General features: G+C 43.5%; 1 protein-coding gene across 1 annotated transcript; it reads left to right on the top strand.

Annotated features, from left to right (window-relative positions):
- The first annotated feature begins 10,089 nt into the window (after window positions 1-10,089).
- On the top strand, window positions 10,090-11,543 carry ARC (activity regulated cytoskeleton associated protein). Its single transcript, XM_075270035.1, has one exon. The coding sequence runs from the start codon at window positions 10,162-10,164 to the stop codon at window positions 11,368-11,370; it is 1,209 nt and encodes a 402-aa protein (XP_075126136.1). The 5' UTR covers window positions 10,090-10,161; the 3' UTR covers window positions 11,371-11,543.
- Window positions 11,544-11,919: the final 376 nt, after the last annotated feature.

The raw sequence follows: 11,919 nt of genomic DNA on the forward strand, positions 1-11,919 counted from the left end.
ACATGTGTGAGATAAATGGGATAGTGTGTACTGATCCACAGTATGCGCATGCGCGGACATCACCATGGAGTAAGACAGCAACTAATGTCACATAGATATCACAAGTAGGTAACTGCAGATCAGCAAGCATTGATATTACTATAGATTATTCCGATATTATATGCCGGCGATCATTAGAAGCAAAACATCACAGTGATATATACCGATGCTTGTCTGGGATCAGATATACAGATACCATAGTGAAGACAGTGCAAAGTACTAAAATGAGTCAATAAGTCATCGGTCAGAGCAATTACACGGACGCGTGAGCTGTAGGATTCAGTGATCGCAATCGGATAAGATCGGATCCCGGTCGGCGATTGAGCAAATTTCACGATCGCTGGAAAATGATCGGAAATCGGATTTTGAAATCTCAAGATCGGCTCAACCCTAAAAGTGACTTTTCCCATAGAGAAGCTGTCACGGGATGGTTAGAGTCTATACTATAGGCAATGTGTAATATATATTTCATGTGGAATGTATTCTCTAACCTGTTATATACATCAATGTGTAGTTGGCTGATTCGGGTCTAGTGTGTTAGCACATTGTATGCAAATACCTCTAACTAGTGAGGACCAGTGAGGACAATGGGTGGAGATAATCTGATCCGTGTCTCCAAGAAGATGTTGGACTGTGCATTGTTCAAAAGAGACAGGGAGTCTGCTCTCCTTGGCATAGGTGAGGGGGGAAGGATCTGTGGCTCAGCCCTTCCCACCCCCAGGTATAGGAAGTAACAGTTTAGTATATAGTTGTAGCTGCAGTTAGTATGTGTTAGCCGGCCTGTGCACAGCTCTGCAGAGAGCCAGGACTTAGTTACAGGACCAAGGAACCAAAGTTATCATTGGATTGTGACTTCTGTGGACTTATTGTTATTACGGTTGATGTGACCGCCGCCGGCTACTAACTTTGTGGATTACAATAAATTGCTGTTGTCTCCCGACCTCTTGCGTCCGTGTTGATTCAAAAGACCATCCGGAGGAAGACGTATACCTTTGCTCCGTTACAACTGGTGGCAGCGGTGGGATCAACAGCGGACAGCGAGATGGACTACAGCAGCTCAGCGATTAATGGAGCCACAACCTCAGAATACAGGAACTGGACTATGGCAAGTCTACAAGTAAGGGCCCGGGAACTAAACCTGAGTTACCAGGGAAGAACGAAAGATCAACTGATCGAGGCACTGGAGGAGATGACCCTGCAAAGCGACCATGAGGAGGGCTGCCCCCAGGAGACAGTAGAGATACGGGAGTGGCAGGTACAGACCCAAAAGAGCAGATGGGTTGTTTTGTATGAGGAGGAATTGGCAGTGCTGGGGCTAGGAGCAACTGCAGAGCAAAGGAGTAGAGCGTTACAGAGGGCTCAGGAAACGGAGAAGGAGGAACAGAGAATGGCGTATGAAAAGGAAAGAATGGCGCATGAAATGCGAATGGCTGAGATAACTGCGCGGAATTATAATCAAACGTCGACCCCCAGCCCAACAGTGAGAGAACCACCATATGTCTCCCATAAACACTTCAAGACCTTTGATGAAGCGGCTGGGGATGTTGATGGATATTTTCAGGACTTCGAACACCAGTTCCACCTGATGGAAGTCCCAGAGAAGGATTGGGTCCGGTATCTGGTGGGGCACCTACGAGATGGGGCTGCGGAAGCTCTCAGAGCCATGGACCCTAGTGATCAGCGGGACTATGAGGCCAATTGTGTCATGCACATGTTTTGAGAGGGGGAGGGGTTGTCACGGGATGGTTAGAGTCTATACTATAGGCAATGTGTAATATATATTTCATGTGGAATGTATTCTCTAACCTGTTATATACATCAATGTGTAGTTGGCTGATTCGGGTCTAGTGTGTTAGCACATTGTATGCAAATACCTCTAACTAGTGAGGACCAGTGAGGACAATGGGTGGAGATAATCTGATCCGTGTCTCCAAGAAGATGTTGGACTGTGCATTGTTCAAAAGAGACAGGGAGTCTGCTCTCCTTGGCATAGGTGAGGGGGGAAGGATCTGTGACTCAGCCCTTCCCACCCCCAGGTATAGGAAGTAACAGTTTAGTATATAGATGTAGCTAGCAGTTAGTATGTGTTAGCCGGCCTGTGCACAGCTCTGCAGAGAGCCAGGATTTAGTTACAGGACCAAGGAACCAAAGTTATCATTGGATTGTGACTTCTGTGGACTTATTGTTATTACGGTTGATGTGACCGCCGCCGGCTACTAACTTTGTGGATTACAATAAATTGCTGTTGTCTCCCGACCTCTTGCGTCCGTGTTGATTCAAAAGACCATCCGGAGGAAGACGTATACCTTTGCTCCGTTACAGAAGCATTGACTAGGGTTGAGCGATCGGGATCGGAAAAGATCGGATTTCTATCGAGCAAATCTCATTATCGACATCGGCTGGAAAATGATTGGAAATCAGATTTTACAATTGATCCTGAAATCACAAGATCGGCTCCACCCTAGTGAGCCGCGCTTGCGCACTGACCCCACCAGACGAATCCTCCATAATACAGGGCTCCGTCTCCTCTAATGTACACAATAGCTATTCTGGCATTGACTTATTCTTGTCCACTCGTCCTATGAAGTCTGAGATTTCGCAGATAACCTCATCACGTGGCCCTAACCCGAGATACGACTGTCCAGGCTTCTATATATGGCGGAGTAATGGCTACTTCATTTCTCACCCTAAATACAAATCAGTCCTGAGGGAATCATTTCATTACCCCATCCATGTCTCGCCCTGAGATGTTACGGATCTCCCACAAGGCCTTTATTAGGTTCACGTTCATCTGCCTCAGTCATATAGAAAAGAACAACAGACTCGCGGAGACGACCAATTATCTCAGATAATAAAAGATATTGAGACGAGTTACAAGAAGGCTTCCCCATCTATCGCCCCTGTACTGGTGGATCTAAGACCTCGCCTTAGTGCCTGCTTATTACAGAAATGTGAACAAAATCTGAAGAAGGATAATGGATGATTATGTAGATAATCTGTTTTCCCTTAGTCCCAACAGCAGCACAAGGCTCCCCGTATTGTGCCTCTGGTGGGACGACAGGGAAAGCCACCCGTTACTCTCCATCGAATAAAGCTTCCATTCCAAACATAGATTGGATGAGACATACAAAATTTACAACCCCAATGGTATTGCAAATGCCTTTAAGAAAGTCTCTATAATTTGGCAGCAGAGGCCACTATTTTCTGCCTGGAGCAGATCAGATAATATGCAGATGCTTGTACACAATGAGCTCAGTGTTTTCTGTGTGGTTACACAGAGAGATAACAGACCTGGCTTTATCAGAAGCTGAGATAAGAGCAGTGTCATATAGTATCCTATTAATATTATAAATGTGAAAGTTTGTGAGTTTGGATGTTTGTGGGTTTGTGTGTTTGGATGTTCGGATGTTTGTTCCTCAATCACGCAAAACCCGCTCGACCGATTTGGCTGAAAGTTTCCACAAACATAGTTAATACACCCGATTGCGCAATAGGCTACTTTTTGTCACAATAGCACACACCTATAAGAGCTCATCTCTCTGTTCCCCGGGAATGCTACTAACAGTGCCCTTGGTGAACAGGTTGCATGTTGTGGGTTCCTTTATTAGAGAGCTCATGTCTAATCTTCTTGTCCATGGTTCCTCAGTTCTGTTGTGGAAAAAGTTTTGGAGGAAGCCTTTTTGTATGGTGCCCATACCCTTGATCTCCACTGTAGGGATAGAATTTTTTATTTTTCTACTTTCTCGATTTTGAACCTTTCCTCATTAGGGCAGGTCTAGCAGAGCCCCTCAGGATGTCTACAGACAATTGGGTCTACAGTTCTGCCAACTAACCAAATGTAAATGTTCCCGTATGCTTTTGTCCACCAGGGTTGACTCTTGTCTCCTGGGCATCCTGGTGGAGTCTATGGGTCTCCTCTTCCAGACTCTTGGATGAAGTTTTGCACCCCAGGGTCACTGTGTAGCGATATAACATCAGCACACTCCATGTGACCATTGGTGACCATTGGTGCATGACGTCACCAAAGTCTAGACACACAGGGCGCGCTGGACGCAACGAGGATGCCCAGGGGAGGTGAGGGAAGGAAGGAGGGTGTAACCGGTTGTCATTTTTCCGCACCTCGTCTGGGGCCTGAAAGATCCCAAAAACAGTCATTTCACTTCCAGTCCATGATGGATTTATTTAATCTCTAACAAATCTTCAGTCGAACCGTCTGAACCTGAAGTTGTGGACACAATAGGTGGTCGTTGGGTCTTGTCATCTGATACGTATGACCAGATTAAAAACGCTACATCAAGGCGAGATTTTCACGTATTCACCGGCATCACGAAATACGTTATTTTTGGATTTTGGCACCGAAAAAGTTGTGGCGTTCCTTTCAGGGCTTATAATTGGCAGTTCTCTGTATTAACACTTCCGATGTTGTCGTATTGAGTCACATCTGTCCCGCGATGTGCGTCAGTGTTAGTGTACGCCGTATTACTTGTCACATTGTATTCCTCCACGTCATGTTACTACAAAGTGTCAATGACTCTGGTTCCGTCACTGTCCGGGGACAAATCATCGTTCGCAGTAATTGACTCCCAGATCAGGAGATTGTGTCCTGCTAATAATTCATTGATCCCTGATGGGCACTTGGTGGCCCGGTGTCACTTCCTGCCCGCCCCATGTGTCTTCTCTAGAAAGCCATGCTCACATCTCTGTGTCCTTTCCTGCTCTGAGCTCTGCAGCCATACATGGACTTCCTTTCCTGTCTTCTACGTCGCTCCGCCGCGCCCCCCGTCCTCTGTGCTTACAACGAGCCTTTTATGTGCAGCGCCGGCCTCAAGCTGTGAATCCCCTGTCATGTGTCAGCCTGTCCTCCCTCTCAGCGAGATGTCACCGTTCCATCAGACGTCCCGGCTAATGATCAGCACTTCTACACGCTGCAAATAAGCGGATCATTCTGAAGACAAAGCTTCCGACCTATTAAATATGTGGCAAACACCTTCACCTTTACCCATAGCATAGAGATTAGGGGACACCCCAGGAGAGAACCCCAGTGAGACCCCAAGTCCCAGAATTCTGCTAACATCATCAGATCCAACACCTGCCAAAGAGAACCTGAGACACAGGGAGAAGTATCTCCAAAATGGCAGGTTATGCTGGGTGTTACCAACCAAAAGTCATGGCGGGGACAAAAGTGCCCAAAACCTGAAAATGTTTCTGCTGGTTAGGATAGAAAAGTGTCAGTACACAGAATATCACAGGGGGTGTACAATATAATGGATAGACAGATAGATAGACAGATAGATAGATAGATAGATAGATAGATAGATAGAAGATAGATAGATAGATAGATAGATAGAAGATAGATAGATAGATAGATAGATAGATAGATAGATAGAAGATAGATAGATAGATAGAAGATAGATGATAGATAGATAGATAGATAGATAGATAGATAGATAGATAGATGATAGATAGATAGATAGATAGATAGATAGATAGATAGATAGATGATAGATAGATAGATAGATAGATAGATAGGAGATAGATAGATAGATAGATAGATAGATAGATAGATAGATAGATAAATAGATAGATAGATAGATAGATAGATAGATAGATAGATAGGAGATAGATAGATAGATAGATAGATAGATAGATAGGAGATAGATAGATAGATAGATAGATAGATAGATAGATAGATAGATAGGAGATAGATAGATAGATAGATAGATAGATAGATAGATGATAGATAGATAGAAAGATAGATAGATAGGAGATAGATAGATAGATAGATAGATAGATAGATGATAGATAGATAGATAGATAGATAGATAGATAGATAGATAGGAGATAGATAGATAGATAGATAGGAGATAGATAGAAAGATAGATAGATAGATAGATAGATAGATAGATAGATAGATAGGAGATAGATAGATAGATAGATAGATAAGAGATAGATAGATAGATAGATAGATAGATAGATAGGAGATAGATAGATAGATAGATAGATAGATAGGAGATAGATAGAAAGATAGATAAATAGATAGATAGATAGATAGATAGATAGATAGGAGATAGATAGTTGTATATATAGGTAGATTATTGTATAGATTATTGTATAGATAGTTGTATAGTTGTATAGCTGTTGGGTTATATATATATATATATGTTTATCTCCCCCCTCCCCCTCAGGTACTCTCTTCTGACGATCTATAATCATTTCTAATCAGTTAAAGTTCTCGCTGGAAGAAAAACTTTTGGAAAGATAATTTGCAATTAAAATGAAATCATGTCTTGGTAATGGATTCCTGCGCGGCCGCTCGCTGCGCCTCTTACAATGGGCGCAGATGTGCACCAGGTTTCCTCGTCTCTCTGATGTGCAGGAGCGCAGCCTTGGTGCCGGGTAATCCCGCTCTCCACCTTCCCACTGCTAATGTGCATGAGACGCTTAATTGACATCCCACTCAGAGAAATTGGAAGGTGTACTCTGTAATTTGTCACTTCTGCTGGAAAAAAAATATAGAGAGAAAAAAATGTAGAGATATGTTCACACAATCCCCCTCACATAGCATGTGGAGCTTGGAAGTACAGCATGGTGGGACCAGAAGCGGAGCCTGTGAGAATGCATGAGTCACCGGGAAAATTAGTCAGTGAGTAGGTGGAGAAGAACGGTGACTAAATAAGGCCAAAACTGCGGTTAGCCGGAGCCGAGGAGTTCAGGACTGAAAAAAAATCTAAATGGAAAAGATTGCAGGGCTTCAAAGAACGCGGAAAATTCCTTATAAGACCAAAGACGGAGAGCGAAAGACAACAGTGCCGAAAATTTGTACGAGACAAATGTATTCATAAACCTCCCATTCAATGTGCCAGGGATCCGTATCCGAGCGCCGCAACGAACGGGGGCGAGAGTAATAAATAAATGGAGAACCTACCTCTTATTTCATTGAGTTATCGCTACACATATCACAAACTCAACCCAGTGTATACAAAGGGGGCACAAAGGAAAACATGGCGGCTTTTCCAGAATCAGTGCCATAGCTGTCCACAGGAGTTGTGTAGTATTGAAGTGAATGGGGATGCAGTACCGCTCACTGCCTGCGGCTAGGTGTGGCACTGCTTAGGGGATAGCTAATAGATTATAAGTAGGTAGACATATGGAGATACACATGGTTGTTGGACCAATGGAGTTGTCTAATAGACCTGTGTTAGGTTACATTTTACTTGGTAGATCCCATAAATTTGCAACATTTTCATTTCTAATGGTTGTCATGCACATTAGATGAGTGTCAGCCAAACCTGCCAATTTTGGCATATCCATGTTTATGATAGTTGTTGGCACCAATAGTGGTTACATGACTATGGTCAATTTTGGTGGAGAATGCGGGCAGGGGAAAGGGAGATAGATTTAACCCTCCTTAAGTCTTTTCAGGAACAGGCTACTCAACAAGAGAAAGATGCCTGGAAATGGAAGAAGGCCAAGAAGAATGAGGGGGGATTGTATGCTTGTGAGTCAAAGCTATGTCTCCCGAGGGTGCTATATCCGATGAAGTGCACCCTGTCATGTGGCCCAACTCATCAATCCAAGGATGCCATGGTATGTTTGGTAGAGCAAGCATGGATTGCCAAGCTGTCAGAGTTGTCAGTTATCTTACCCCAGGACCGACCAGGTAGACTGCATGATCAGACATTACAGACAGACACACATGAGTTATATTTCTGTGCATCCGGACAGAGCTCTGCAAAGTTCCGCCCAGAATCAGTTTATTTTATAGTGGTCAGAATACAGGAACATCCAATCAGATCATACTAAGAACACAATTGAATACATGAATACATGTAACCAGATATCCCACAATAATATACAATGGTACCAAAATATGTTACAGACAAACAGAGGACATAAAAGAATAAAAGAGACAGATAGAAAAGAAGATATACATCCGAGTATACAATCCACCTGGGGTGAATACCTTGTGGTCCCTCCAATGAACTGATAGGAACAGTACTCTCTACCGAAGGAAAGCACAGTGGGGCATTGCCCTCACTTACCTAGGATATATGCATTCCTCTGACAGAGAAGCACCCCCCCAAAGCCCAGTCCACAAAAGGGTTAATTGGCATGCCCGCATTCTCCACCAAGCTGACACATCTTATTTTCCTCAATATCACTCAATCACAGTGAATGTGCAATCTGGTCCCAATCTGGTATTTTTCAGCTTCATGACCATGGACCCAGATTTAAGTTTCTTCTCTTCCCTTCTAAAAACTCATGAATAGTCAACTTTCAGTTAATTTTCTCCATTGAATTGCCATTTGGAAAACCACTGGGCAGATCCAAGGTTCCTTGGTAAAGGAATAGCGTTGACATTAGACTTCAACCTAAATTCGTCTTCTATAATGATATTTCACAAGATAATACCATCGAGAATGAAGTCTGGACACATCAAACCCCAACAATTCATTGACCATTCATGACCATTTAATTGACAATTACCAACATGGTCATGTCTGGTGGATCCATAGACATACGTCTTCCATTCCATGACATCGAAGTGGCCAAGCAGAGATGACAATGTTCATCTGCTTCAGTGTTATATTTGGTTCAAGAAATTGGTTTGGTCCAGGAGATGGTTCTTCTTCAATGGTCTACCATGAAACTTCTCCTAGACCACCACTAAAGATTATGTTGGAAATGTTCCTCTATAAGAGCGATCTTCTTAAGAAGGGGAAGATACAAGAATATAAAATATTCATTACAGAAAAATTCTGGTCTAGATTGGGAAGTCTTAAGACATGGGTGGCCTTGTAGTGCAATTCCATTGTACGGGATCTCCAGTAAGCAAGTGAGAATTCTAGTATTACACAATCGCTTTATTACAGACCTTTCTCTCTAATGTCACATTTGCATAATGTTTTTTACTTGAAGACATAGACTCCACCTTCGAGCAAGTCCTTGGATTCATGACATTCTCAGATTTTGTTATAGGTCTCTTCCTACTCTTGTGTATGACAACAGATGACATAATACACAACGGGCCTTGAGTGTTTACCGACCCACTTTAGTCAAAACACCAAATTTCCTCCCCCTTACTACGATGACCGACCTACTCAATGTGAGCACCAGGCCCGCGCAACCTTCCCACACCGCCAACACGTCTTAGGTGAGTGTGTATGTGTGGATATTACACGTAGGTGTGCGTAAGGTGGGAGGACATGGTCTTTCACTCATCCAGCAAAAATGTTGAGATGAGACCTTTTTTGGCAGGTTCAGACAGGGAAGACGTGTGATATTCCGTGGGAGATGTGTCTCCTGGTTATTATAGCTCAATTACGTGGTTTCTCAGAGAGAGAGAGAAAGGGGAATTACACATTCTTCCAAAGCTGGAGTGTTCACAGCCTTCAACGTGTTAGCTGAATCATAAGAGGGGGGGGGGGGGGGGGCATTGAATTGGCATCCCAATGTTCCGGTTGTCAGGGAGACGGAAGCTCCAACCAATGAGAGTGGAAAACGTAGTGTGGGGTTTGCTGATAACTCACATGTCGAGCTCTGCAAGATACAGTATAAATACAGAGACTGGAAAACTATCGGCACAAACTCCGATGCGAGCAGATAGGGAGTGATCTTCTCTCTTCTCTTGCATTCTACTTTCGAGGATCATTACCTTCTCTATACTTAGCTTTCTCCCAAGCTTCCCTTCGACGACAAGGCTACATTTTTCTCCAAAAACTTCTCTACGTTGAAGACTTGGACAAGGCTTCTTCTAAATCGTCCTCTCAGCTTTGGGAATATCCGGATTTCTTCCTCTGACAGAACTTCTGAAAGGACTGGACACTTTTCTTGGGTGATATCTAACTCTCGTCTTTCCTATATCTCTAAAACTTTTGCAAACATTGCATTGCTTTATTGAACTGAGAATCTGATCTTATTGTATGTTCTATTGTAGCCTGAAGGAAACAGATTGTTTATTGAGTTGTATAGAGCGGAGGGTTGCTTGCATCTAGCCAGTTTGCTGCCTGGCGCATTTATCCGTTCCGTTAACGATAACTTTTTAATTTGATATTTTTGAATCGCGAGTCATTTTACATCTTATAGTTGCTAAATTATAGTTCATTGTATCAAATTGTGACAATGGCAGCAAGCATGGCTCTCAGCGGCATCGCAGCCCCGGCTCTCACTCTGCCTGAACAAACCGTGGCCCTTCAAATTGGTACCTGTAGTCCGGCAGAAATGTTGGACAGAGTCAGAAAGACGCAAGTCTATATTCTCTCTGGGGTTTCTAGGCAGGTCGAGAATGAGCTGAAAGGGTTCAAGAGGTCCGTCCAGAGGTTGAACTCTAACATGAATGACCAATCTCCAGTTGTTGGGATTCAGAGGTGGAAACGTTCTATCAAGGCTTGTTTGTTGAGGTGCCAAGATACTTTGGTCAACTTAGAGAGGTGGGTGAAGAGGGAGATGAATTCTTGGAGGGGTGTGTTCTCTCGCTTTGAAAAAATGGTTAGCAAAGCTGATCAAAACTTATGTAGGACATGTAAGATGGAAGAGAAGCATAGGAGGTCTTTCTATGGAGATAAGAGTGAGAAGGAGAAGGAGGCAGAAGCTAACCAGGAAGAGATTGTTGATCCCTATGCCCCCAGCCCACCCTCATCTCCACCCCCACCACCACCTCCTCTGCCAGCCCAGACTTGCCACCCACACCATTGGGTTGTCATTTCAGTTGACATCTTGTCTCCACCTGAGTTTGATGCCAATATGTCAGAGGATCCTCGTGAGTTTCTAGTGAACTTGGAGAAGTTTTTTAAGCGCAGTGGGTGGAATGAAAAAGTTTGGCTCTCTCAAGTAGATAACCACTTGAAAGGTGCAGCCAAAAAATGGTGGGAGTACAGGCAGGAGACAGTGGACAGCTGGCATGACTTCAAAGTCGCCTTCCTGCAGTACTGTGAAAGGTTAATCGTTAGAGAGGCCATCAAGAGGGACTTAGATCTTCCTCAAAGGCGTTGGGAGCCCCTCGAACAATTTGTATGGAAGAAAAGAGCCTTGTACCATAGGCTTTATGCTGATGCCAATGAGGAAGATATGATCCGTTACATTATTAGTACTCTACACCCCGAGATCAAACGCTTCCTCAAATCCCCCCTGCCCAAGACAATGGACCAGTTAGTGCAGATGGGGAAGGAAATCCAGTTTGATTTTGAGCAGTCAGAGAAGCAAACCCTTAAGGCAGCTTACTCCGATGAGCAGATTAGCACCAAGCTGAATGTCATTGTCACCAAGGATCCCTACGATAGTAATAGCAACAGCATAATCACCGAAAAGGCGGGGTACATCGAGGCATGCTAAGCGGGAGACTTTGGGAACTTGGATTGAATTAATGCTCTTGACTGAAGGAAAACTTTTTAGACTTTGGAGGAAAAAGTCAATTTAGGCTCAGAACTTCATGGAAAGTTCTGAGTTTACCGTAAGGTGATTCAAGAAAGTTAAGACAATGCGTTGGTATAAGGTGGACTAGACAATGAGACAAGATACGTGTGTCAAACTGATAGAAGTTGAGGTCAATGTTAGAGGTCAACAAAATCTAAGCAACTGGACATACAATACACAATTTCTAGGTTTTCTCATGTGAACAGGACATATTGCCCTGGGTGTAGCGAGGCCGGAAGCCGTAATCGCTTTCTATGACCACATAGAGTAAATGGAACTATGACAAAGTTTGTGAATTGTCACCAGAATCTGGTGTCACAACTTTTAAGGTGCAAACGAACAAACATAGACAATATTGATTGGAAGAAACCATTTACTGTAAGTGGGAGTGTTTCAATAGTCTTCTGCCTTCTCCCTTTAAATTTCAGGGAGTGGCATAGGTAAGAAAGTTCACAATATGTTCAGTTT

The sequence above is a fragment of the Leptodactylus fuscus genome, chromosome 4 (genome assembly GCF_031893055.1).
Source record: "Leptodactylus fuscus isolate aLepFus1 chromosome 4, aLepFus1.hap2, whole genome shotgun sequence".
Classification (NCBI taxonomy): Eukaryota; Metazoa; Chordata; class Amphibia; order Anura; family Leptodactylidae; genus Leptodactylus; species Leptodactylus fuscus.